Source organism: Lobosporangium transversale, assembly GCF_002105155.1.
Source record: "Lobosporangium transversale strain NRRL 3116 chromosome Unknown BCR41scaffold_89, whole genome shotgun sequence".
In the NCBI taxonomy this organism is placed as follows: Eukaryota; Fungi; Mortierellomycota; class Mortierellomycetes; order Mortierellales; family Mortierellaceae; genus Lobosporangium; species Lobosporangium transversale.
In genome coordinates this window covers 1-26,641 of record NW_019029067.1, presented here as the reverse complement: position 1 = coordinate 26,641, position 26,641 = coordinate 1, and the positions used below count along the sequence as shown (strand labels likewise).

The 26,641-nt window shown below is 40.6% G+C and overlaps 9 protein-coding genes across 9 annotated transcripts; 5 read left to right on the top strand and 4 right to left on the bottom strand.

Moving 5' to 3' along the window:
- The first annotated feature begins 129 nt into the window (after positions 1–129).
- BCR41DRAFT_365376 (hypothetical protein) lies at positions 130–1,267 on the top strand. The gene is made up of 4 exons (XM_022026150.1): positions 130–215; positions 614–690; positions 795–983; positions 1,101–1,267. The coding sequence occupies exons 1-4, from the start codon at positions 202–204 to the stop codon at positions 1,187–1,189; spliced, it is 369 nt and encodes a 122-aa protein (XP_021875246.1). The 5' UTR covers positions 130–201; the 3' UTR covers positions 1,190–1,267.
- Positions 1,268–1,329: 62 nt separating this feature from the next.
- On the top strand, positions 1,330–3,458 carry BCR41DRAFT_426950 (DTW domain-domain-containing protein; the record flags this gene model as incomplete). Its single annotated transcript, XM_022030801.1, has 4 exons — positions 1,330–2,322; positions 2,448–2,553; positions 2,671–3,245; positions 3,381–3,458. The coding sequence occupies 4 exons, from the start codon at positions 1,330–1,332 to the stop codon at positions 3,456–3,458; spliced, it is 1,752 nt and encodes a 583-aa protein (XP_021875245.1).
- A 4,845-nt stretch (positions 3,459–8,303) lies between these two features.
- BCR41DRAFT_426949 (hypothetical protein) lies at positions 8,304–12,532 on the bottom strand. Its single transcript, XM_022030800.1, has 7 exons — positions 12,255–12,532; positions 11,814–12,125; positions 11,576–11,705; positions 10,850–11,439; positions 10,444–10,707; positions 9,545–10,349; positions 8,304–9,415 (listed from the first exon to the last, which is right to left on the bottom strand). Exons 1-7 carry the CDS (start codon positions 12,317–12,319, stop codon positions 8,366–8,368), a joined length of 3,216 nt encoding a protein of 1,071 aa, XP_021875244.1. The 5' UTR covers positions 12,320–12,532; the 3' UTR covers positions 8,304–8,365.
- An 85-nt stretch (positions 12,533–12,617) lies between these two features.
- On the top strand, positions 12,618–13,863 carry BCR41DRAFT_390885 (signal peptidase complex subunit 2). The gene is made up of 5 exons (XM_022028294.1): positions 12,618–12,754; positions 12,916–12,986; positions 13,096–13,262; positions 13,395–13,479; positions 13,596–13,863. The coding sequence occupies exons 1-5, from the start codon at positions 12,736–12,738 to the stop codon at positions 13,839–13,841; spliced, it is 588 nt and encodes a 195-aa protein (XP_021875243.1). The 5' UTR covers positions 12,618–12,735; the 3' UTR covers positions 13,842–13,863.
- Positions 13,864–14,021: 158 nt separating this feature from the next.
- BCR41DRAFT_365367 (26S proteasome non-ATPase regulatory subunit 5) lies at positions 14,022–16,683 on the top strand. The gene is made up of 10 exons (XM_022026149.1): positions 14,022–14,172; positions 14,241–14,533; positions 14,655–14,744; positions 14,838–14,920; positions 15,048–15,216; positions 15,326–15,574; positions 15,685–15,848; positions 15,940–16,120; positions 16,219–16,290; positions 16,379–16,683. Exons 1-10 carry the CDS (start codon positions 14,037–14,039, stop codon positions 16,553–16,555), a joined length of 1,614 nt encoding a protein of 537 aa, XP_021875242.1. The 5' UTR covers positions 14,022–14,036; the 3' UTR covers positions 16,556–16,683.
- Positions 16,684–16,879: 196 nt separating this feature from the next.
- Positions 16,880–18,685, bottom strand: BCR41DRAFT_402427 (hypothetical protein; the record flags this gene model as incomplete). Its single annotated transcript, XM_022029309.1, has 2 exons — positions 16,880–18,235; positions 18,497–18,685. 2 exons carry the CDS (start codon positions 18,683–18,685, stop codon positions 16,880–16,882), a joined length of 1,545 nt encoding a protein of 514 aa, XP_021875241.1.
- Positions 18,686–21,126: 2,441 nt separating this feature from the next.
- On the top strand, positions 21,127–22,558 carry BCR41DRAFT_243067 (hypothetical protein). The gene is made up of 2 exons (XM_022020138.1): positions 21,127–21,369; positions 21,517–22,558. Exons 1-2 carry the CDS (start codon positions 21,296–21,298, stop codon positions 22,436–22,438), a joined length of 996 nt encoding a protein of 331 aa, XP_021875240.1. The 5' UTR covers positions 21,127–21,295; the 3' UTR covers positions 22,439–22,558.
- Positions 22,559–24,159: 1,601 nt separating this feature from the next.
- On the bottom strand, positions 24,160–25,179 carry BCR41DRAFT_279954 (hypothetical protein; the record flags this gene model as incomplete). Its single annotated transcript, XM_022020222.1, has 4 exons — positions 24,160–24,495; positions 24,600–24,688; positions 24,846–24,977; positions 25,140–25,179. Coding segments are annotated over 4 exons (597 nt in total), but the record flags the coding sequence as incomplete, so codon positions are not given.
- An 877-nt stretch (positions 25,180–26,056) lies between these two features.
- On the bottom strand, positions 26,057–26,641 carry BCR41DRAFT_315310 (14-3-3 protein; the record flags this gene model as incomplete). Its single annotated transcript, XM_022021208.1, has 1 exon — positions 26,057–26,641. A coding segment is annotated over one exon (585 nt), but the record flags the coding sequence as incomplete, so codon positions are not given.

The window sequence follows — 26,641 nt, the reverse complement described above, 5'->3', positions numbered from 1 at the left end:
TTTTTTTTTTTTTTTTTTTTTTTTTGGTGCTGTGGGCGAAATTAACCCTGAGTGAAATCTTCTACAAGCCACCGGCCCGTAGATCTAATTTGGTTCTGCACGCGCCTGAAAGACAGTGTTGATCTTGTAAGCGCATTTTCTCTTTACCTTCATCCATTTATTTCATCGCCTCTTGCTTGATCTCAATAATTAATATCCAACATGAAACTCGTTCGGTAAAAGGCTATTTTTGTTTGTTTGTTTTTTTTTTTTGTTTAACACTCCTTTATCAATCACAGGATTAAAATTGCAAAGACAGGAATTAGACAGAGAATCGAGCAGGAACAGAAGGATTTGTCCTGCAAAGCTTTTGAGCCCAATCACCTTTTCTTGAAGAGTACTCATTGTGCATACCCTTTCTCTTGCATCAAAGAAAGACTAAACAGGATAGATGGCTCTCCATCATTAGACTCGACAACATTACAGTTGGACAGTTGGTCACTACAAAATGCATCGACTCGGAAGATTAGGACGAATTACTACTAAACCTGACTCTTAATCATTATTTTTTTTTCTTTGCTACATATGTATAATCTCGAATACTGCCATTTTTGCCTTTCAATCGACAAAAAAGCTTTCTTATGAAGCTCAACACTGAGACTGTTACAGTCGAGCTTAAGAATGGTACCATTGTCCATGGTACAGTCACAGGTAACGATTACACATATGTTTTCCCTAAAAAAGAAAAAAGAAAAAAAACTGGGTTTCACAGCTTTATGGTTTTGTTTCTTTGCGTTCTGCATTCGTCTATTTAGGAGTGGATATGAGCATGAATACGCATTTGAGGGCAGTGAAGATGACTGTGAAAAACAAGGATCCGGTCAGTTTAGATACATTAAGCATTCGTGGCAGCAATATCAGATATTTTATCCTACCAGATTCTTTGCCACTGGATACATTGCTTGTCGATGATGCACCCAAGAGTAAATCCAAAAAGAAGGCTGGTATGTATAATTTGACAAAAAATGTCTTTTTTTGCTCTTCTGATGCTCTAACATTCTTTCTTTGACTGTAACTGACCACATTGATACATATTGGACCGATCTTTCCTCAATTTCTAGTATCTGGTCTCTCTTCAACCAGAGGGCGTGGCCGTGGTCGTGGAGGAGCAAGAGGAGGCCGTGGTCGTGGCCGTGGAGGACGTTTCTAAGAACCGGATGTGGCCTGAGCGCGCAGATCATATTTTACTCGTGTCTGAAATAAAATAAAAAACAGGACTTGTGACTGCTAATGCTTTAAAAAAAAATGAAAGAAAAACACCTTTACTTTTTTTTAACATTTCGACACTAAATGGCGTTCAAAATTCATCGACCTTGTCAACTCACCGATTTGCCAGATGAGATTATTCTCAGGATATTTTCTGTATTCATCAACTTGGAAGAATCGTCGACAGAGAATCTGCTAATTGAACGCGACGAATCTCAGAAAACCAGCAATAACAACAGCATTAATAGTAGTCGTAACGATACAGCTATTACTGCTAATTCTGGTTCCCCTAATAACAATAACGCCAAGAAATACAAAAAGGCTAAGAGGGAGCGAAATCGCTCAGCTGTAGGACTAGGAGCTCGTACACTTTGTCGTTTATGCTGTTGCTCCCATCGATTCAATCATTTAGCTTCTGCAGATCAACTCTGGCAACCGCTCACATTGGCACGATTCCCAGATCGGCATTGGCCTACCACAGATCAGAAGAATTTGGGACTTATCCATGTACGTCGGGAACACCAATTGAAAATCTTAAAGTCAGCTTCATCATCAAGCCCATTATCATTATCATCCGCCACTGTAGGATCGAGTCTTTCGTCAATCAAAGCCGAGAGTCATTATAAAACGAATGGCAATACAGTCTTAGATGTTGTTACTGTTGCTCATGAGGACAAGGGCTCAAATGATTTTTCTGATCCGCCATACGACCATCAAGATGACTCAAATAAGAAACAGAAGCGGACCAAATTTTATTCGCGTTTTGAACAACGAGCTCATCGTCGACGGTTTGCTACATTGGACCCCGAATTGAAGCATACACCTTTAGCATGGACGAACACCATGTGGACTTGGAAGCGGACATTTTTTGGTGACTATCGTTTTGTGGAAGCTAAAGACGTGAGTACTCCCAATCGAATCGATCATGCGATCCATAGAAACAATAAAGACCAAGATCTAGCAGTAGAAACGCGTCAGGAATGTGGTCGCTGTTGGAGGCCAATTCGATCTTGCATTTGCACTGCATTAACGTCGCAGCAGTATTGTAATTGTCGTGTCCGAATCATGATACTGCAGGTGCGAGAACCTCCAGAGTACTTTTTTTGCTTTGTTTTGTTTTGTTTTGTTTCCTTGTATACTGTAATTGACTTCTACTTATTTTATCACTTGGTTACAAAAATACATATATAATGTGTAATCAGCATCCAAGATGTCAGGTTAGCATTGGTACGATTCGGATCCTGAAGTTGTCCTTTAAGTATTGTCAAATCATTATTGGCAAGGACTTTAAGGAAGGACGATCATCAGGTATGTGGAATCTACCTATTCTCCGCATAGCACAGTCTCCATTATTGCTATTTTTTATTTCATTCTCTTTATCTTTTTCTCTGACTCATTAAATGCTTAATACTGGCACTACATTAGAGCTCGATGAAGCTTTAAAAGACCCAGATTGTACACCATTACTACTTTATCCCAGCCATGAAGCGACCGATATCCATTCTTTGGCACCCATGGGTTCGGTCTCATCTATGGAGCAGCCATCTGTCACCAGCACACAATCAACGACAATATCTTCGCTTAATCATTCTCGCTACTATTGCCAGGGATGTATCCACTCCCATCCATCATCGACATCGACACACATTAATACTCTAAATTATGGTAAGAAGGCGAAGGACACTGAAGAAGAGAAGGAGGAAGCGAAGGGGTTATCAGGATCAACATCGTACCCATATAAGCTTATTATTGCATTGGATGGCAGTTGGTCCCACGCCAAGATCATGTATCGATGTAACCCACGGTTGCAACAGCTCACGCAGATCAAATTCCCAAATCCACCACAGTCTATATACCACGACCTTAAACCGGAGCCTAAACCAACTTACACCTCAACTGCTGAGGCTGTAGGACAAGCGGTGGCGTTGCTTGGATGGCCAGAGACTAAAGCTGAACAGTATGATAAAGATGCTATGTCAGATGCACAATCCTTAATGGAGGTAAGCAGCAAATACCTATCACACATGCTACTATCCCCTCACGGGCGTGTTAGAATAGTGGGGTTATTTTCTTATGAAGCTTAAACAACAAGCCCTTGTTCCTGTTTCTGGCAAATGACTCTACATAATAACTAGGATTTGATTAGGCCGCTCAAAACAATGATCGGAATCCAAGATATGATTGCACAAGACCAGCAGAAACAACCTGAATAACAGAAAATGAAAATGTAATAAAAATAAAATGAAATAAAAGACTCTTGCTTGGCAAAACATTCAGTAGGAAAAGTAATTGACTAATAGCATTACGTAAGGACCGTCAACGGGTAGCTGTCGCTTAGATCAGAAGAATCTTTTTTTGTCGTTATACTCCTCATTTTTTATGGCCATCTTGCAGTCATTGGAAGATGTTTATGTCCTTGTAAAGAGGGTTTCATCACCATGGCATTCACTATCACCTTCACATCCATCTTTGTTATCAATGAAGATATTGTTGTAGGAAATCTAAAGCGTGTTCATTTTCGCTTCAACTTTATATTATTTTCACAACGCGCAAAACGCAACACGACACGTCATAGCATTGCATACACATACACATACACATACAATATTCATTAACAAGAGTAATTAATACCTTCGAAGCCGTATGACGCGCTCCACTGTAGATACAGTATATCAGCTGCAGTTTCAGCACTTCTCCTTCAGGTCTGCTGATATAATGGGAAACAAGAAAATCAGCGGCACATCTATTCTAGGGTACATCTTGAATATTCATCCCTTTGTTTTTTCAAATTTCTTGTTTTATTCTCTTGCAGTCAGAGAATAAGAGAGATAGACACTTGTTTATCTTTATCTTTAATCTGGGTAGAAGAAGGCGAAAGTTGGGAAATGCGCAGAGGAGTGGAGGCTATCTAAAGATGACTGTGGTGGTATCGTGATGATATAACTTGATAAATGGATTTTAATACTTACTTTCTAACCAACGAACTGGTCTAGCTATAAAAACCCTTCACACATCCATTTTTTTCTTCCAAGTTCATTATACTTGCCCCGCCTTCTTCATCATCCTTCTCCCGCTAATTTCACTGATAAAATAGAGCCGCTGCAATATTATGATCCAATTTCCACAGTAATGGGTATCAATAGTCTCTCTAGCCTTTTCTGAAAAAGAAGGGCTATGAGGCACCCATTCCGTCTGTGAGCAGAGTGAAGAAACGAAGAAATGATAATCTCCTGGATCTCGTCTTTATAGCTTATTGAACGAACTGCAAGCACGAAAAGTATTTTTTAACATTACGACCAATTTTATTTTATTTTTAATGGTAATTAAACATTCTGAATGACGCTTGTGAGCTCTTTTTTCGCTGATAACATTACAGCCGATGTAGACCATAACGTCTTCCGTCCACAATAATCGGCCTCTTTTTCGTTTTCGTCCTAAATAAGGTTTCTGAGACGCTTCGCAATATAACGCGTAGAAAACAGTAGAAGAGGGCCCATAGTTTTACCTTTGGGCCAGATAGGGATGCCGGATTTCTCCAGCTGGATATCGCATGATGAGAATATCATCAAGACGTTTTCCAGGTGGATAGGCGATGTATAACAAACTTGATTAAAAAGAGAACTAGCATATCCATTATAAAACGAACATGCTGCGCTTAGTCGCGCTCCGAATCACTTTAAGTATTTTCTTCGGAGAATCTCTTTTATAAGAGAATCAAGATCGCTTTGCATACCATTGCCGCAATCAGGGCTTTCCGCCGTCCTGACTTCATCTATTTTCTGACAGCAAAATAGCTGCATTCTGTGAGAGTCTGGATCACAGTATGCATTGATAATGCCGCCTGTTTTAAAAAAGGAGAGAAGAGTTTGTAAGTTGCCACAGAGTATCATAGCCTTAACCTTTTCTTTTTTTTTTTTTTTTTTTTTTTTTGTTCTTTTGCGTACCCGCTATAATAAGTTTCTTTCCTTTGCAGGATTCTTGGAGGGAGGCCCCGTTCCATTTGCTATGTTGAAGGGGCCAGCCATAACAAAGGCTAGAGGGCAGCCATAGCAAAGGCTAAAGAGATCAACCATAACAAAGGCTAAAGACCAACCATAGCAAAGACTAAAGAGACCAACCATAAGGCTAGCTTCCTTTTTACCCCCATTTGATCCCATAATTGAATCACAGAGGATAGCGTCAATGCTCATAAGCCGCTTAGCTGAGCCTTTTTAAAGGTTCCAAGTTTTTTTTCCGCGGATGCTGCTTGTTTGGATAAAATTCGTCATAGCCTATTCTTCTTTCAAATAGCGAAGGTATTGCGCTTAATCCCATTAAGGATACTGCGCATAGCCTCCATCCAGGATACTGATAAGGTAACAGCTTTAGTAAGGCCTGATTAAGACCCTTTCTTTTTGTTGTTTGATCAATCATCAATCAGGTGATAGCAGTGCGTATGGTCTATATAGACCACTAGTTTTGTAATCCGATCCCGCATTTGATGCCTTTCGGGGGGGTTAAGCACTATCGCTACTATGCTGTTCCGCCATGAGGTGTGAAGGTTGCTGACTTGGTGATCTGTCGTAGACATACCCCGCCAAATTGGGGCCATTCGTATGAACAGCCTCTTTGAACTTTTATGCCATTGAGCCAATATACTGCATGCGTGTCATCCGACTGCTGCAAAAAGCACGGTTATAGTGTGACTCGATGCGAATAGAATGAATCCTATCTCTTTCATGTAGTCACTGTATATCCACACTATATACGGCGTTGCTGGTGCTTGACGCGAAATTGAAGCAGGAGTATGGCGTATACTCATGCTATGGAATGGTGTGTGTACTTGTCTCTGACACTATGATTAAGGAGCAGCCGTTTCTGTACAGGTCAGTGCAATCAATAGGAAGTAGAGTTTCTTCCTTTAGAATGTCATTATGGTCATAGATGTCTTGGTTTATTGGGTCGGCACTCCTTGAGCAGCAGTGACTATCGTCATTGTTGTTTGAAAACTAGGTTGTGCTTGTACTTTAGTCCAAGGGCTCTTGGAACGAATTTGTATGTATGGATCCTTACTAGGCTTTTATACTCGCCCCTCCCCCCTTTCTTGAACGTCAAACTCTACTTCTTCTTAAATATTATTTTGACCTCTTGAAAGACTTGCGGATGCCTTAGTGTGGCTGAATTAAGCAGGAGCGAGCAAAAATGTTCATTTGAATCTTGGTATTTATATTAAAAGACCCTTGTAGGAGGAAAATTGATTATGCTTTGTCTGATGCTCTGTAGAGACTTGAGGGCATCATCGCCAAGGTTTGAGCGGAAGAAGGCGTGTAGTGTGTGTTAGGTAAGGGCAAAAGGGGATATTGACTTATAGAGTAATCCGCAATGTCCCATGCCGCAACTGAAAAGGAAAAAACTTTGACTCACCTGAGAAATAGTATTTTTGGTAGCCTCAAATCTTTGTTCATTTGTATGGACTTGGTTTATAGAAGATGTTCAAAATATTTAAGATGCCGATGAAACAGCAGGATCGACAAACGCACCTGGAGATGATATAAGCTTGCAAACAGCGACATGGCTGAGTACTGCCTACAGCCAATTACATTGATACATTTTGAAGACATGTTTCAGAAATATTGACATCGCCTTTCAAGGGACAGGAATGTCAATCAATTCCTTCTTCTTGAGATGTTGATAGAGGCCTGCAACATCCAACTTTTTTTTTTAAAGTAACAACGGAAAGAGAGATAAATGAAGGCAGGAAAGACATTAGTTAATATGTCTATATATATCGCTAGGACACCACTTCACGAAGAATGGAAACTTACTGAAGTGACGCGAAGCAGCCATTGCCAAAGAGACGGAGTAACGAAAGAGCGAAAGTGACAAAAAAAAAATGTAAGAAGTGAGACAAGTTGGTATTGGATAATGAGATTCGAAAATTTATGTGTCTATGTCTTTTTTTATTTTTATTTTTATTTATTTTTTTTTTTATGAGTGTGAATGAGAGAAAATAAACTGGTGAGCAGGAATTGGTGTTACGGGAAATGAGGTCCAAAATGTCGAGGTACAAGGAACAGGTATTTATTGTGTTTTTCCAATAGACAGAGAGTCGATAGTAATGGCAAGGTAATAAATACCACACCTAAAAACAACAACAAAGATGTGGAAATACGCTGGCGTGGATAAGTATATAAGATGTTATGCCACTCATGACAAATGTACATTCTAGAAGCCTTTGATCGGTAACAAGGGGAACGATATGTTGAAAGAAAAACGCGTATTTTGCAAGTAAGGAGGATGAGGAAAGAGATTGATTGGACATGCTGGGATCTGTGCGTAGAAGGGAGTAGCACGAGAGAGCACAGGAGCAGATGCACTGAATAAAAATCAGCACAGCAATGGTTTTCCCGTCCTTTCTGTCATGCGTGCAAACCAAAGGCAGTGCCGAGTGAAGCTGCCCCGCTCCTCTATGAAACAATAGCCCTCGCATCATCTGGTTTGTTGATGCTGTTTAAAAGGGGCGAAGAGTTTTTTTTTCCAACTCAACAAAAAAAGGTTTGCTTTATTGGACAGGGGCAGTGGGTGAACCTAATCATACAAATCGAACTTCGCGACCTCGACCAACATTACCTCCCTGCAGAAACTTGATTCATGGTATAACTCCCAACCCTGGCAATGGTCTATATTACATGTTATATACAAATTGGCATCGGTCGTTGGAGGAGATTTTACGTTTATAGGAATTAGAAGGACAGGCTTTTATCTCAATCTTTTAAGGACATCCCGTAATTATGAATTGGAGAATAAGGTGTGGTTCATTGGAACGCACTGCAAAAAGTAAACCATGAAGTGGTATCTAGAACAGACCTCGTCCTCACCACACTTCCTATTTATTTTTTATTTGATTGCGCAATGTTGTCGTGTTACTATGCATTACCATATCGTTCGATGATGCCTTGGGTCATGCTGGATAAAGAGTCATGAACCACGGAGTTTATCCGAACTACCACATTTGTGTAATTTGTGTGATAATGGTTAGTGAGTGAAATACCTGGAAACAGCTCCTCGGAAATGACATGCTTTAAACGAGGCGTCTTTATTTAGTGATGACATAACCAAATACTTGCAACTTTAAAATCCTTTAAATGCCCAAGTGCTTCCAGCCGAGAATGCTACTCGAGGGGATATCAAACCATCGGGCATAATACAATAAATCTGGATCTTCTGTCAATAATATAAAGCGATCCTGAGCAATGCGATGCGCTTCGTCTCGTTTCCGTAAAAGGAACAAACAAGCTCCTAAGATTGGATGCCATATTCGAGGCACATTCTTGACGCTCCTGACTTCGATCTCTTCTTCTATTTCATTATCCTCTCCAATCAAATCCTTTTCTTCCTTGTTGTCTGCCTCCTTTTGTACATCTGCCATATCAATGTCCTGATCTTCTACCTCAATGGCTTCAGGCATACTACAGTCATGATCACCTCTCACGCCTCCATTCGTGATAGAATTTGATTCTTCTTGTTTCACAAGGAAAGGTATAGCCTCACTCCATCGCCCAAGACTGTCTTTAACATTCTGCCCGACCAAGAGTGGCTCTGACATACCCCATCGAACTATATTCAACCAATTGTCCAAGAAACGAATTGCTTCACGCGTTTTCTGATTCTCTTTATCTTGACCTTTCTTTGCCTTGTCAAGACGGTCAATAACATCGAGAGGTACAATAATTAGGCATTTTCGGTGCTCCAGAAGCGTCTTGACGTCTGAAAGATGCCAAACAAGAACAGAAAAATCCACAACGCATGTCCAATATGGCGGGCTATGCTTTTCTGGACGGTTCTTGAGCTGTAGCTGATTATTCAAGGAGCTACCTCTGTCTACCCCTGAATGACCATGCTGTTGTTGCGGAGAGCTTGGCGAAATAAATTTTGGAGGACCACGTTGATAATGATCTGTTAATTTAGTTTGTCCACTGAGCGGTAGCCTCACTGTCCCAGGAAGCGTTGAAATAGGGACGAGTGGCCTCGATCGATTACCATCCCTCCTATTATCTTGTTGATTCAAGTGACTATGACCACCTCTTCTTTCTACTCTCTCAGAATCCTCTAATCCCTTCTGGAGAGATGAGACTTGATCCTGGAGCCAGTGTGACGCCAGCACCTTAGAGCCTCGCTCACGTAGCAAACGCTAATAAAGTAAGATTTTAATGATAAACAATTAACACTGACTTTTTTTTTTTAAAAAAAAAAAAAAAAAAAAAAAAAAAAAAAGATCCACTCCTCTTAAGCATCCGAAACCGCTGATAGTATCCTTTACCTTATCGTCAGCATCCATAACTTTGTAATATACGCCTCCACTTTCTGTTTGATCTTCATCCGACACTGGCTCGAGCGAAAGTTCTACCACCGTGCCTCGGATGCTTTCAGTTGCTTGGATGACTTTCTCTGTAAACAGCAATAGTCGATATAGCTTTGTTGTCTCTGGATCCTCAACCACATCAAAACAAATTGATAACTGGCTATGAAATCGCCGGAAGGGCATGAGACCGAAGAAGTGATAGCGATCATCTTGAAGAATTTGATATGCCCTCTGTGAAACGTCGTCAAGGTTAAAGTAATCTTGGCCTTGTGGACGGATAATGTTAAGAACGCTGATAAACGATCGAAAGAAAGTAACTGTAGCTTTTCGCAGAGAAAGATCTGCTCGATTTGACGCGCCTGCCCACTTCTCATCCATACGAACCATCCCCCAAACCTGATCCCAGTGAGATAGCCAAAACTCTATGAAGATCTGAATCGGAAAAAGCAATCCTTGACTTGGAGAAGGATGGATCGAGTCATTTTGTTTGAATAGAGATAGCTGGTGATCCAAAATTGTAGTTGCCATCCCAAACAGGTAGATGAGTCCCAATCTTTGCGCCTGCTTCCACCCCAATGTTCCTTCCTTTGTATTCGACTCTGCTGTAAGTGAAGATAAGGCTGCCCTAGCATGAAGATCGTAAATTACTAGGATCATTGATGCTACCATTTTCAAAGCCGTACTCTCGAACCCACCGTCTGCCAACTTGGATGAAAGCTTATGACAAAATGTGGTCAAGAGGTTGGAGTCGCGAAAAGTAGTACTAAAGTCAAGAAATATACATATTATGTTATGTTAGTATTGTAAAGTTATAAGGCAGAAATATCTCGGCTCCAATTTGATTGAAAATACGATACCTTTCCAAATGAGGTACAAAAAAATCCATTTGGATCTTAATAAAAAACACTGTAATATCACATCTCGCTAAAGCCAGTTGCTGCGCAGATGTCGATTTTGGTCGACTACGAGTATCCGTCTCCTCATCTGTGCTCATTGCATTGCTCAAGTCATCAGACTGTGGGTATATCATAGAAAGAAGATCCTTGTAACGATTTTGGTATCGAGAAAAGAAGACTTTCAAGTTATCTCGTACAACAATTGATGGGGATTTGGTTCCTAGACTTTTTTTTTTGTTAAAAAAAAAAAAAAAAAAAAAAAAGAATAAGTTAAGTATTAGCTAATACTATTTAGTTTAATACTAAACTTTCTCAATATGTCCATAGGTGTGTTACAACACGAAGAAAGATACAAATGTATACATACCTGAGAGTATACCAATAAATAGCATCTAGGTCATCGTTGGCATACGTAGCAAGGATGGCTAACTGACCGTAAGGTTTTCCACTGTCTGGAAATGTCTGAAATGCGCGAATGTAAAAGCGATAGGCTGCCTCCCAGTCCGAAGCTGAGGGCCTGGTTTGCGACGTCTCCAGATCCTTGCCAACCTTTTGTGATGTGGTGAGCACAGCCTGAGTCTCGAGACGGACGTTGGTCCTATATCGAGCCAAGTCTCCAAGATATATAAAGCATTTTTGAATACAGTTCGCAAGAGCCTCTATAGAGTATGTAGGTTGCGCAAGCAATGCTTCATCTTTTAAGCGAGACTGTTGTCGGCCACGCCCACTTCTACTGCGGCTTTGCAATAATTTAGTATCAATGTTTGCGACAGATTTATTGCCTTTGCCAGCTGTTGATGATTCGGACTGCAGTACTTCAACTGCTATAGATTCAAGATCAATATCGTGTTCGCACCGCAAGGCTGTGATCATCTCATGGTAGAAACCTGTCCCTTTGTCAAGCAGTTTACTAAGCTCATCCATAACTTCCTGATGCTGTCTACTATTTTTGTCGAGCTGAATGGTATAATAATATGGATAATATGATAACGATAAAAAAATTGTCAGCTGGTCACGTATAGTTGTCATGTATGATCTAATAGCAGAGCCCTGCCCTTGCAGCTCATACTTTGTGTCCCCACATCAGACATACTTTTCTCAACTCTGCCCGGAGCTCTTCAATGGGAGCATAAAATACGTGCCTCCAGAGACGCTCATCTATTGATTTTTCGACTGCGGCAACTAAATCTTCCAATAATACGACTTCATAGACATCTTTGAGGCTAATTTTGGAGAAATACGCAGTAATGATAGTAAATTATTGGAGGAACGAGGAAACACTGATAGTTTACATAGAAATACACTCTCTGATTAAAATGGCGTATACGTACCTATCACGTAAAAAAGTCAGCTCCTCATGGCTGGATCGAAAATATCTCGAAGGCGGTACCTGAAACCCTTGCCCCTGGTCTTCTTGTTGCGCCTGATGCTGCTGACGACCAGAGCGACGCTGATTCTGATTCTGTAGTGAAGAATTTGATGACTGTCGACTCTGGTTTTGGTGACGCGAAGAGGAGGAGGTGTCTGAAAGGTTCAGGCGCCGGTCGCTGGTAGGGGATGAATGAGATGAAATACTGGATCGATATCCGACCTTATTAGCCTCTACATGCTGTTGAATTGTTTGCTCTATTAAAGAGGCATCTCTGTTCAGTAGAGATAAATATAATAAAAATCGGACGGTAGATTAGCGAGGAAGCCTATTGAAAGCAGGTAAGGCGCAGCTTGCCTGCGGCATTTCTGTCCTATTAGTATCCAGTATGAAAGGCACATACAAGTATAGCTGTCGCACGGTCTGGAGCTGATTTTCAAGAGAGAATTGACTGATGGAATTTGACATCCTCTATGGCCATGTTATGAGATGCAACCTTGCACCAAACACAAGAACGGAAGTAGAAAAGAGTAAGAGAGAAAGAGAAATCTATAAGAGGTTATATGAAAGTTTTTGTTGAGAGTCGATAATATTATAAACCTGAGAGTGAGGCAGGAAAGTAGGAGAATAAGATAAGTAAAAAGGTGAATGTAAAAGTATTAGTATTTTGGTTGTCTGTTGTTGAAAGACGCACAGCTGAGTTCGCACATTGCTTGACCACCTTTTATTCTAAGCCATCATTTCCTTCATCCAACATATTCCATTGCTTGCATGAAGCATTTCAATCTCTTTCTTCCTTACAATTAGATGCGCGCGACAGCCATTTTCTATCGCCTCATCCATCTTTGCCCCGTTACTTCCTACTAAGGTATCAACATCTCGCTATGGCTAATGAAGCACCTTGTAAGTTACTTTGTTTCATCGTGTGATGTGATTTTTCCTTCTGCAAGAAATAACCATTTTAAGCTCAGAACAACTACTATATTTCTCATCACTTTAGTCTCCAAACCTAACTTTTACCCAATCTACTTATATGTCTATCTTCAAATGCATCCACCAAATAGCCCGCGTTATTAAGGCTGACAAGTCAAGTTTGCTTGAATTGAAGAACGCTTGTGACGAAGCCCTCAAGGAGGTATTGAATAACGTTGTGGCTCGTCATATTCTTTATCGAAGCGTTTATAACGTTGTCACGTCAACAATAACAAATAACACCTGTCAACGGACCAAATTGATCCCACTAGTACCTGGAGTCCAAGGCTGGTTACAAACAGAGCCACAAACATACGGATATTAAGCTTGCCCTTGGGTATCTGGGCTGTATCTTTGCTGCTGCAGGATCTTACTATGGATATGTCCATCCCTTTGAACTACCAGCTACAAAATTTTGGACAGGAGTCAGTGTTGCATTGTAGGCTCGATCTCTTTTCCTTCTTCTTCGCTGGCATCCACTGGCCGTTACGTGTTTATTCACCTGAATAAACACTGAGTTTCACGCGTTATCTTTACTGATCAATCTTTTTTTTTTTTTCTCTTATCCTAGGTATTATCTGTTCAATGCTCTGATGATGGCCTATTCATACCTTGTTGAGAAGGATGTCATCTTTACCGGATCCAAGACTACGCCTGTACGCTATTTCTTTTTATCTTATTTTTTTTAGTCTTTGCATTTGTCTATTGAAATCTAATCTTTATTGGCTTCTGATCTTCATTTATTCGTTCGTTTATTGTTTTTACGATGTAGGATGGCACTCAAACTGTTTCAGTGAGCTCGTCTGTCAAGCACTACAACCCCTACTATAACCTTGACATTCATATTGAGTATTCTAGCTCTCCCAATTCACCGACCAAGATAAAGAAATCGGCCCATCAACGATTCTCGACAGCATTCCAGTTCTGGTACGATGAGGATGGTGTCTTGGTGAATGACTACTTTGAAGCAGACATTAAGAAGTTCTTTACCAACACAGAGGCTGCAAAGACTGAATGAAAAAAAGAAAAAGAAAAAAGAGAAATAAAATTTTATTTTGCATTTGTTATTTGTCTTTCAACAAATTAATTTGGCAATTTGAGCAAATGAAACGCGTTCCGCGCGTCCACTTACGCGAGCTTGTTGCAGTCACATTGACACATTATTAATTCATTGCATTCGCGCATTCTCTTTACATTCCATTGAATATTCACCATGCCAACAGTAGAAGCACCCAACACAAACGGTGGAAACCAATCTCAATTCCAGGATATCCTAACTACTTTTACCTCACTAACAGATCCCCTTGCTATTCATAGTGCACTCCTTGTTCTAGATCATGCATTGCAAGGTACAATTCAAGTCAAGGCTGAAAATAGAAGAAAGAAAGCATATTTGACTCATTCACTTTTTTTTTAGGAGCCAATGCATCTGAAGCGACTCAGCAAATTCTGAGCTCTATTCCCTTATCACACTTTCTTCAACTCCTGGAGACAGATCATGGCAACGACACGGAGCTCACCATTGATAGGACTTGCAACGTAATTGAATCTCTCCTCCGGGACCAGTCCTTTTCAACCATTAGTCAAGATTCATTGTTGCATGATGCACTTCTTCAAGCCCTAAACGCTGCTTTCCCTCGAGTCCATGCCTTGGGACTATCACAGGTGGATAAAATTGCCAATGAGAACATCTCGGTCCTAAAATCCATGGTAAAAAAGACTTTAATCCTAGTATTCAAAATGGCGATCTAATAATTAATATGCAGGATCGAAAAAAGTTTATTATTAACTATTAATATATATCTATTATTTTCTGTTCTGACGACTTCAGTTGGAATCAGATGTCTTTAAGGCTACTGTAGAAGGCATTGCATCAGAAAGTATCGCCATTGCAGAACGCTCCAAGCAAACTTTGTTAAAGGTAAATAAGGCTGGAATTGTTCTACATGAAAAAAAAAAAAAAAAAAAAAAAAAATAGTGCCGTGGCCTTATGCCTATATTTATATATTTTCAGATCTGTAAAGGACAGGATAGGCTCAAGGCAGTTGTCAACTACGACCCATCATTTTACTTGATCCGCAATCTTGCAACCTCAAGGTAAAGTTATATATTTATATTTATTATTATTTATTTGTAGGTTTCAGGAACTCCTCTATTGTACCCTAGTTTTTCGCTCAATATTTTTCTCCTTTATTACTATTCTCACTATCATTTACCATATTAGAGGTTCAGTTGTCCAACTGCGTATGATTGAGGCCTTAGCCTCACTGGCAGGAGAATCACAGGAATCTTTGAATCTATTGGAAAGCATGGGCCTTTTGGACTCGCTTAAAAATGGCTTGGGTGCGGTGGATATTTTGACTCGCTTTAATATTATTGAGATCTTGTCAGAGGTAAGAACAAAAGAAATTCAATTACCAGGTCCCGTCCTATGAAGATCGTAAAGAAACGATCTAACAATTCATATTGCAAATATTTCTTTTTTTCATTATTATTTAATAGTTCGGGGCCACAAAAGCTGGAAGTCAATATCTCGACCAATCAGGCATATTGAAGCGACTAGGAGAAGTTGTACAATTTGAAGTACAGGATGACGAACTGGGAACGACTGCTATCATAAAACTATATGGGAAATTGGGATCATCAACTGATATCGATTTTATTGCCTTGGATATGAAGTACCAGATCTTATCTCAACTCCAGTGGATCTTAGTCGGTAGTGATGACTATACACCATCTGAGTCATTGCAGGTAAAATATTGTTTATTGTCAAGCATTGCCTTTTATCCAAAAAAAAAAAAAAAAAAAAAAAGTTATTACAAAGTAACTTATCATTTTCTTATCAAAAATATTGGAGTTAGGTGGAAGCAATGGCCACCTTTGGGTTGTCTGGAGGCAATATTCGAAATTTGGAGTGGGTCTGTGATAGTTCATGCGCTTCTACATTCATTGGCCTCTTGTCAACTCTACGCCGTGATAGTAAAGTCGGGTGGTACCACTCTCTTGCGCAGATTTTGGCCTGCAGGTAAAGACGTTGTTTTTTTCCTTCACATTCCTCAATAGTCAATAGTCAAGTGCGACGGGAATGATTTATTCATCTTGACTTTACTTTTCAGTTCGAATCCTTCCTCAGAGATACAACGCATCATTTCAAACTTCTATAGCAAGCTTGAAGAACCAGGACAGAGTCCATTTATTACTCGCCTTCTTGTTTCTGCTAAATCCCAAACTACAGAGCTGTCTATGTCGGCATTAACGGTGATGATATCCTTGGCGCGCTATCCTTTTGGCGTGCAGGTAAAAAGATTTTGTATCTTTGGAATCTGCTGCTCCTTTTTTTTGTCTTCTGTTTCCAATTCTTATATTTATATATAATACATACATGTTTATTACAGAATATGGGTTCACAACGAGAGGTAATCTCATTTCTTTTGGATCGGAACGCTGAGTTATCTCATCCGCAAAAGGTAGCTTGTTAGCTGTAATATTTTTTTTTGTCATCGTCGTTGTCGTCGTTAAAATAGCTGTCATTCTAAATATCTCTTTATGTAAAAGGTTGCCAAATTTGAAGTGATCGAAGCAGTTCTCAAGACTTACGATGATGCAAAGAGAACATCCAATACGAGCCTACTAATGAACGATCAAGTATCGCATCTCGACCTTATTCGTCGTCAAGGCCCTTTTTACCAACGCGCCACTGCTACAGTTGCTATCCAAGACATTGCAGCATAATAACACACATCAAATAATTTTTTACCCATTTGTTTATTAATTGTGACAAGTCTTGTACAGGTTTAAGAGAGAATAAGTAAAAATATGCAATGACTTCTGCAGTTCTTTTTGTGCAGAAGGAAACAAAGATGAAAATAATAAAAAAAAAAAAAAAAAGATGAAAAAAGTACACGAACAAACGTTAAACGAACACTTTTTTTTTTTGTAAACGACAAGAATGCATGAATGATAAACAGAAAGGGGAAAAGAGAATTGTACAATGTTTTTTTTTTCTTTTTTTCTTTTTTTTTTTTTCTTTTTTTTTGCTTTCGATTTGTTCGATCTTTAGTTCACAGCAACGGCGGGGGCGGTTTTGTCATGCCTCTGAATAGGCTTGCGATCATGAAAACCACCACGCGTGGATCGGCCACGGTGGCTGCCTTGATGACCCTGATGACCTTGGTGGCCGTTTCCGTTCTGATGATGGAAAGAACGGCCGTTGTTTTGATAGCCAGGGCGGCGACGTTCCTCTGCCAACACAACTTCGGAACCAATGTTGACACGATTTTGCTTCAACGCAGCCTGAACTGCCTCTGCAGACTCAAAATCGACATAGGCACAATTCTTCTTGGGAGCCAGCTCAAAGTTCTTGACGGGGCCAAACTTGCTGAAGGCTTCACGCAGCTGCTCAATGGTCATTTTCTCTGTAATGTTCTTGACATAGATTCCATGAGTTTCCTCACGTCCAGTGTTTGATCTCTGTCCTTGGGGTCTGCTCACAGGCTGAGATGTCTGTGGCTTGGGAGTGGGCCGAGACACATTGAAAGAAGAACCTCTAGCTCCAGAAGCAACATGAGTTCCCCAGCGGTTACTGCCGTCTGATGCAAGCTTTGCCCAGGTTGCTGGCTTGGAAGGCTCTGCGGCTTCTGAGACGACAGCTTCTGAGACGGCGGAATCTGAAGCAACGGTATCCGGAGCGGTGGCAGGAGCAGATGGAGCTGCCTCTGCTTGAGAAGGCTCAGGGGTTTTTGGCTTCTCAGACAAGTCGGCATCTTTCTTTGCATCCTTCTTAGCCTCCTTATTATCGTCCTTCTTTCCATCTTTCTTATCAGACCTTCTGTCATGCTTCTTGTACTCTGATCTCTTTTCAGAAGGCTTCTTCTCCTCGGCAGCCTTCTTTTCATCGGTAACCTTCTCTTCCTCAACAACTTTCTTCTCATCAACAATGGGAGACTTCTCTTCCACAGCCTCAACCTTTTCCTCCTCAACAGGAGGATGAGCTTGTTCAATGACGTCTGTTTCAATAGGCACGGCTGCCTCAACAGATGCAACCGCCTCTTCCTTGTCCGTCGCCACCTCCTCCTGCTCTTTCTCCTCTTCCTCTTCCTTCTCCTCTTTGATAACAGAAGGTTCAGAAGCAACAACTCCAACATCAGCTTCAACTTTTTCAGTAGCATTCTCGAACTCCGCATCATTATCCTCCTTGAGGTAACGGAAAATGTCGTTCAAAACATAGTATCCCTTGGGCTGCTCAGCCAAGAAGAAGGTTTGGACAAACTTTTGGGAAGGCCCACCCTTGTTAGACATCTCACCCAAAACTTGGATCATGATACCACCGTTGAGAGAGCTCTGGCTGTCGACATTGGTCACCAGAACCTTGCAGTCTTCAAAACCAAGTTCAAGAATTTTAGCATGGATGTCCTATTGATGTAATGGAGAGAAAAAAAAAAAAAAAAAAAAATAGTATGCATGTTAGACATACTTTTGATCACCATTGGCTTAAACGAGTCTAGCACACGCGACATTTTTTTTCTCCAAATAGGAAAAAACAAATCAACTTTGATCCAATCCTAATACCAACACCCACATGACCCAGCCTATCCTATCCCTTGTCTCGCATCAAAACCATTTTTTTTTTTTTTTGTTTTTTGTTTTTGGACTTGCCTGTTGGCCATGGCAGACATAAGGATCTTCACCCTGAGTACCATGGCTCATGGTCGACATTTTGTTGTAGAAGCAGTGCAGGCGGCTGGGCTCTTTGTTCAAGAAAGTGTAATACTCATGAACAAACATCATGCCAACCTCGTGAGAGGCGACAGCGGGAGCAGAGTTTTCTGCGGGAATTGGGGCGTTTGCAGCGGCGGCAGTCATAGTGCTCTTTTTTTTTCTTTTTAAATATTATATATGTACAGCGAAAAAAAATTGACCTTAACGAGTTGGTAAAGAGATGAAGATCTATAAGAAAACATTGAAGAGATAAAGAGTGAAAAGAAAGTTAATAACAATTTTTTTTTCCTTCCAAAAAGGGAGAAGGAGATAAAACAGTGGAAAGGACTTGACAGTCTCCCATACAACTTATAAGCAATACACAAAGACTGAGATATAGCACAAGATAAAATTATCAGTAGAAGGTGCCTCTGCAATATAAAACAAAAAATGGTGTGGTAAAAGTATATGTATGAGGCTTTTATGTGCCAAGTGTGGTTCAAGTGTGGTCGTTTTGAGGACCCAAAAGTAGATCCCTCCCTCTCATTGTTGCCCAGATTCTGTCTGGTCATCTTATGAATCCAGGGGTACAAAAAAAAAAACAAACCAGTCTTTGAATGTCATTTACATCTGTTTCTAGATTATACCTCTCGCTTAATAAATGGCCACACATAAACACATACATGAGCACGTTCCCTATTTACTTCGCCACCACTCTTTTTTTTTTATGCTTTTTTTATTTTTGTGTCCTGATCAGCAAGGGATGACGCGAAGTCCAATGGGTCCAATGAGGGTGGATTCTGTTTGCCCTGTCAAATGAGCCACCGATTCCAATATGAAATTGAATCCTGTAATTTGTCCGTGTTGGAAAAAGATTTGCCACCAATCCCATTGATGGGCGTTTTGTATTCTACAGGACACCTTGCCCATGGAAGCTTTTATTTTGTTTTCTGACCAAATGGATCAAAAAATAAAAATACAAGGAAAACGCGATCTTACCTGGTAAAATGAATGCAAGCGGATGCAATCTCTTTATTAAAAGTGAGGTGTGTGAATGTAAGAATGGGTTGTAACACGGAAATGTCGTGTGCGATGAAGTAGAGAGAAAAAAAGGGAAAAAAAAAAAAATTGGAGTTGAAAAGAACAAAGTGGAAAAAAAGCAAAATTGTCACTCTTTTATACAAACTAAATTCAGCCCCTATTCTCATTGGTCAGACATGTTCTTCCTTGTGGAAGGGGATGCAGAAAGGACAAGGAGACGAGCAGAAACATAACACACAGACATCGAACCTGGACTTTCCCACTGGTGCTTCTCTTTGCCAACTGAATCTTTTCCATATTCGGACTTCATGAAGCCATATTCGTTAATTCATAAATAGAAGGCAGCTTCCCAAGATTGGATAGGCATCATCACCCTTAATTCCAAAGTAGACAATGGTGTATAACATAAGACGATCTGAGATAATGATGACGGTGATGATTGATGGATTAGGCAAAAAATGAACCGTCGATGCATACGCAGCAATGGAGCTTCATTGCAGGACGGCTTGAATCAATGAACAGTGACTTATTGAATGCTATCTTCATCCTCTTCTTTTTTCACCGCCAAAGAGAAAAGACGCCTTGCCATGACTTGGCGGAGGGAACAGTGCATGAAATACACACACGGACGTATTCTTTGGATGACAAAGCAGCCACAAAGGAGAGGGAGGGAACAAAAAGCATTTCTGAATATGGATAGTTCGCCCTGATTCAAGTATTTGGGTTGCGTCAAGACCTCAACAAACATGACTTACTTCGTATTACAACATTGCACTGGAATACAAAAATCCCAAAGCTATTGAGCCAATGCTCACGTTTTTCTTTACTATTTCATAATCTAATTCTTTATCGTTTCGCATTTCTCTTTTCTCTTTTTTTTCTTTCCCGTGCGTTTCTCTCACCAAGCACAACTATCCTCACATAATCGACCCTCATTCCCTCCATTCTTCCTATCTTCCCGCCACCTTCCCCTCATCTCTTTCCTTTCTCTTCTCCTTCACAGCAATTCAAAGAGATAGAGGGAAGCCATGAAGAAAGACGGACACCAACTTGAGCAGATGGAAGAAAAGCCCTTGGGCGTTACAGGGACAAATACCATTCAATCTCATAACAATAGCAGTCCAAACCCATCTTTACTCCAACCACCGCCCTCATCTCATACAGCTACAACTACACCAATAACAGGAGGGATACCAACAGCTCCTGCAGCTGAGATCGTATCACGACCTCCATCACCTGCATTGTCCAATTCACGTTTGTCTGTCAATACTATCACAGGCAAGACAAAGACTGCAAGCATCTACAGTCGACTTTCTTCTCGCCCTGGCAGCACCCACAGTCGACTCTCATCTCGTCCTGGTAGCATCCAGCATGTCGCCGCCACCGCGGCTGCCTTAATGCAGAATGCTGAAGCTAGGCGGATACGCATGGATCTCTATTCAGAACTCGTCAATGGCTGGTATCATCTCTCCACTAGTTCTAAAATCCTGTTGATCTACTATCTTGTGGTCACCATGGTCGAGGTATGAATAAACATTCAATGGGCAAACTAAGACTCTTGTAAACGTGAATCTCATACAGGAGAATAAACTTTTTTTGCCTCCCTTTTCCACTCCTTATTAGGTTTTAGCAACCATCACGGTATCCGTAATTGAACGGAAAAATCTCGGAAAGTGCTTCTACCTTGTCATTTTTTTGGCATTATACCTTATACGAGCCATCACTATTTCAGTAATGTTACTGCGTCGGTTCCTTTATGATCGACCCCATGACTTGCCTCGCGACGTGGGTGGAGCTTGTAGTGCACAGTACGACCTCTTTTTTTTTTTTTTTTTTTTTTTTTTTGCTATTCAACATGTGTCTTTCCTTTAATGTGACAACTGCTCAAGTAACTCAACTGAAACTAAAAACTATCCTATGCATGCAATACTTTTTTTTTTTTTTTTTTTTTTTAGCTACAAAACAATGATCAACTGGGCATCCTTGATCCTGCTCTTATTCTCAGTCTCATTATTGACAACACAATCACATTGCGCCCAGACTTCTCCAGGTCTCTTTTACTTGGTCCTTGTTCTATCATTACTTGGCTACCTTTGTTTGACAGCGCTCCTGATTCTTTGGTTCTTTGTTCTCTTTTGTCTTAATGGCCTTGTTGCTGTTCTTGAGCTGTTTGGAGTTGGGTCACGTGTGATGCAATGGCAAGGCGCAACACCAGAAATGATCGATAACATCCCAATAACCAAGTTTACAAGACGTATACAACCAACAATCACCCCACAGGAGCAGGAGCAACAGCATCAGCAGCCCTTATCTCAGACAGTAAAAGACCCTGAAACAGTCGCGATGCCAAGTATTGTTGTATCTGATGAGGGTATAGGATCGTATTCTACAAGACTGGAAGAATTGTCCTCTAATGTCGTAATCGAGATGGAACCTTCGACTGAACCTGCTGTAGAGGTACAACACAAACAAGCACAAGAGCAAGAGCAAGAGCAAGGGCGAGAACAGGATAAGGAAAAGGAGAAAGAACAAGAAGAGGAGAATGAGCACCCTACTCAAATGCTTTCACTGGAACATTTAAGCCCAGAGGAACGAGAGCTGGCCCTCCGTATCTCGACATCATGTCCCATTTGTTTATGTGATTATGAAGACTTGGAGGAGCTTCGACATTTGCCATGTGATCACTTTTTTCACAAGGAGTGCGTAGATGAATGGCTAAAACTCAAGCGGACTTGCCCTCTGTGCAAGTGCGACATTGCATATCGTAGGCGTGGCAGTAAGCTATGGTCTAGACGGAGTAACGGCCGAGGTCATGGTCGTCAGCGTAGCAGTGGAAGTAGACGGTTTTCATTCGGACCAAGACGAACGACACAATAAGATTTTATTTTCCTCCGAAATGGCTAGCTACATTTCATTGTAAATATACCCAAAAACTTACAACTTCACAAACAATCATAATTAATAAAGTCTATAAAATTAAGTCTCCTTTTCATGCGCCCCCTTTTTCAAAATCAACATTTTGGACGATGTCCGTTAGGGCTTAAAGTTACGTCAAAGTACATGTTACAATAAAATAAATTCTAAACGAATGCGCCATACGCATGTCATCACTTGATAGAAGTCAGGCTCCGACAAGAAAAAAGGTTCCTATCATGAACCAGTATGATATATACCGTGATATGCCACATTGGTGGCAGCAGTCCTTCAACTTTTCAAACCACCAACGTTCATGAAAACTTGCTGACAAACCTCCACAACAAATAACAACCACATTAAAATTAATATCAGCAGTAATGCAATATCGTCTGCCTGAAAGATACAGAAGGCGGATATAACCTTGATCATGAAGGGCAAGAAGAAGAAGAAGAAGAAGTAGAAAAATATTAAAAAGGCATAGCAACAGCAATGGTACCATCATCATCGTCATTCTTGTCCCCTACTATGAGTTTACAATCTCAACCTCAGTCTTCAGAAACAATCAACGGGAACTTCAAGAAGGAATTTTTGATTCCGTTCAAGTCTCTCTCATCTTATCTCTCTTTCAATTCTAACATCTTCATACTGTCCGTATACAGGAATAGCAGTAACAAAAACAACCACGATGGTAATAACAGCAATGGAGCCGGGGTGTCTGAAAAACCTCCGAGATTGTCATCAAGTCGACAATTTATTACGCCCAATGGAGCTATTGCCAATATCTCTGCCCAACTTGAGGTCAATAGACAGGAGGATGTGCAACAACTAAGCTGTATGAAAATAATTACGTGGATACGTGTATGATAGATTCCTAAACATGATGTTGCCGGCTATATGAGCATTAACAACAGATCCAGTCGTATTAGTAGCGTTAGCTCTGATCTGACCGTCCTAGTCATCATCGCCATCATTCCATGGGTCGGTCAAGTACTGCTTTTGCTCAGGTAGAGAGGCCGATTTTGTGAACCGTTTAGCCGCACTGTTCTTGATGAGTGCAGGTTAGATAGAGAAAACCAGATGGGCGGCCTACGGCTTCAGTCTAGCTGTCTAGTGGGACTCATCTACCTCATGCTTATTTTACTATTTGAGGTTCTCAACACTCGAGGGTACTCACTTTTGAGGGTACTGAAGGCATTTGTAAAAGAAAGTTAGCGGAAATGAAACAAAGCTCAAACAAACCACCAAAAGCGGGATATACAACAAGGATTCATCTATGAGTTTTTGAGTTCATTTATTTTCCCCGATTAAAGCCATTTATAAAAAAAGAGAGGCCAGATTGGAGATGATGAATGACCTTATTACTACTTTGAGCTTCATGGCAACCATACTTGTTGCTTAAACAATTAACCTTTGTCCATATTATGTAATATGAAGGAAAATACCTCACGGACTATGTATTTTATAGCATGCCATAAAACATTCATTTAATTACACTACTTATGCTATTTCTATGATTCGAGCCATCATTGGGTACAAAAAGTCTTGCTGTACGATAATTTGTGCAGTGATTAAGCTTGGATGCAATCGCGAGACTGATAAAAAAGGAAAAAAAAAAAAAAAATTATTAGATCCATGCCCCAACAGTGAAACATCCAAGAAACTCCATTTTTTATACGACTTACAATGTGGCCCTCCTGCTGGCACTTGAAGCAAACCTGAGCTTTAGGTCCTTCAGGGCAATCCTTACTCAAGTGCCCAAAGTTATTACAATTATAGCACTTCACTCCACTTGCCTTGCAGTCGCGTGAGAAATGGTTTGGCCCTCCACATTTGTAACAGATAACGCGTCCAACTCTAGAATTATTACCACTTCCATTGGCAGAGTTGTGGTGGTTGCTATTGTTGCTGTGGTTGTTATGATTACTGGAACGTCTACCTCCGCCACCATTCATACCAAAATTGCGAGGAGAGGGCCCATTGAAGTGAGATTGATTGGGGCAGTTGCGCGCCATGTGACCCTAGAACAATCAGAAAAGAGAATAACAAGCAAAGAGACTTTTTTGTCAGATTTTCGACGTTGTAGATTGTGTACAGAATATATTTATATTTCCTATTCACTTACAAACATCTTGCAGTTGTAACAACGCCCAGCAACCCCACCAGCATTGCGGGCAATCCTGATCGAAGGACAATCGGCCTGAATATGCCCGACTAGGAATAAAAGATCCATCAAAAAGCATTCGTACAAGACATGCTACTGTTAGATTCAAAAAGCTCATCCCCATACTGGAACTGAAAAAAATAAAAAAAAATAAAATAAAATACATTGTTTCCTGGTTGTGTAAATGTGTTTTTAGACCTGACTAACCTCCTCCGCAAGAGTAACACTGTTTCGACTCTGCTGTATGGGGCATAGGGCACATGTTAGACTCATGGCCGGAAGATTTACAGTTGTAGCAAAGCCGCTCTGGCTCTGTACAGGAGCTAGCAAAATGGCCAACTAAAAACCACGGAACAAAATGTTCTCTGTAAGCGATCTTTTGTAATCCATGAAAAAGATGTCCAAAAGTGTTCGTCGATTGCGCCCATAATAAATAGTAGAAGGATTAAGATCCAGACTCCAAAGAGACCTTTCCTCTTTTTTGATCCTTGCCATCCTTACCATTGCCACATTTGAAACAGCCTCTCCTTGGATACGACATAATTCAAGAAAATAAACTACATACAACAAAACACTCACTACGTACTCTAAAAAAAAAGAAAAGAAAAGAAAAACGCCTATGCCATAATGTACAAACACATTTGTGTGAGGTTACTATGGGTATGGGATTGCTGGATATCTAATTAAGTTTCCAGAAAGCTGGTTGAGCAACCCCGGATCGCTCACTATTTGGAGGCTCGTATTCCTCCCACTACAAAGAAAAAAAAAAAAAGGCGACTTGCATGCTTTCACTCATTTCTGAGGCAGTTTTTGTCCAAATTCCTGCCAGACGCGTTCAAGAGTTTATCTTTAGTCCGACGATGGTTTGGAGCTGATCCTGTTAGCTGCCATGCCATGTCCGTAGAATTACCTCGTGAAATGACTGAGCTGAAAATGGAATGAAAAAAAAAAAAAAAAAAAAAAAAAAAAGGATGTTTGAAGGAACAAGTCTGACCATGATAATAGCATTTACGATCCTTGATTGAACAATACGTCATCGTTTTTTCACAAGCATATTCTGAACTGGTAAAAGATTTTTTTTTTTTTTTTTTTTTTGAATTCAAATGGATAGGTGTGTGATGAAAAAGTTGATATACGACAAAGGTGTTTTCTAATCTTCGGGGGCAGGCTCAGCATCAGCATCAGCTCTGGGGGCTATAAAGAGTAGTAATATAGGTATTTCGGGACCATTGAAACGTTGAAAGTACGATATTGATAAAGGTCCCATAGGAATAGTTGATGCCATTATTACAATCATTGTTCATTCGTAGGTGTAGGTGGTCGTCCATGATGTTGGTGGCGATGAAAGGAGCAAGCAAAGCGAAAAAGAAACAATAGAGATAAAACATTGTTAGTTATGATTCTGATACCAAGACAGATTAAGTATTAAAAAAAAAAAAAAAAAAAAAAAAAAAATTACCCTCTTGCATATCCGAGGTCCAGAGGGTCAAATTGTCTCTCAAGAGTTGCATGATCAATGTGGAATCCTTGTAGCTCTCCTCGCTCAGGGTATCCAACTCGGCGATAGCATCATCGAAGGCCTGTTTGGCCAAGTGGCAAGCACGATCAGGGGAGTTCAAGATCTCATAGTAGAAGACAGAGAAGTTGAGTGCCAATCCAAGGCGGATAGGGTGAGTAGGGGGGAGCTCAGTGATGGCAACGTCGCTGGCAGACTTGTAAGCCTCCAAAGACTTGTCAGAAGCATCCTTGCGCTTGTCGCCGGTGGCGAACTCGGCCAAGTAACGGTGATAATCACCCTTCATCTTGTGATAGAAGACCTTTGACTCGCCCAACTCGGCGTTGGGGATCAAGTGATCCTCCAAAACCTTGAGGATATCCTGGCAGATCTCGGCAAGCTCCTCCTCGATCTTGGCGCGGTAGGTCTTGATCATAGCAACATGTGCCTCTGAGCCTTTGGACTCCTCCTTCTGCTCGATCGAAGAGACAATACGCCACGAGGCACG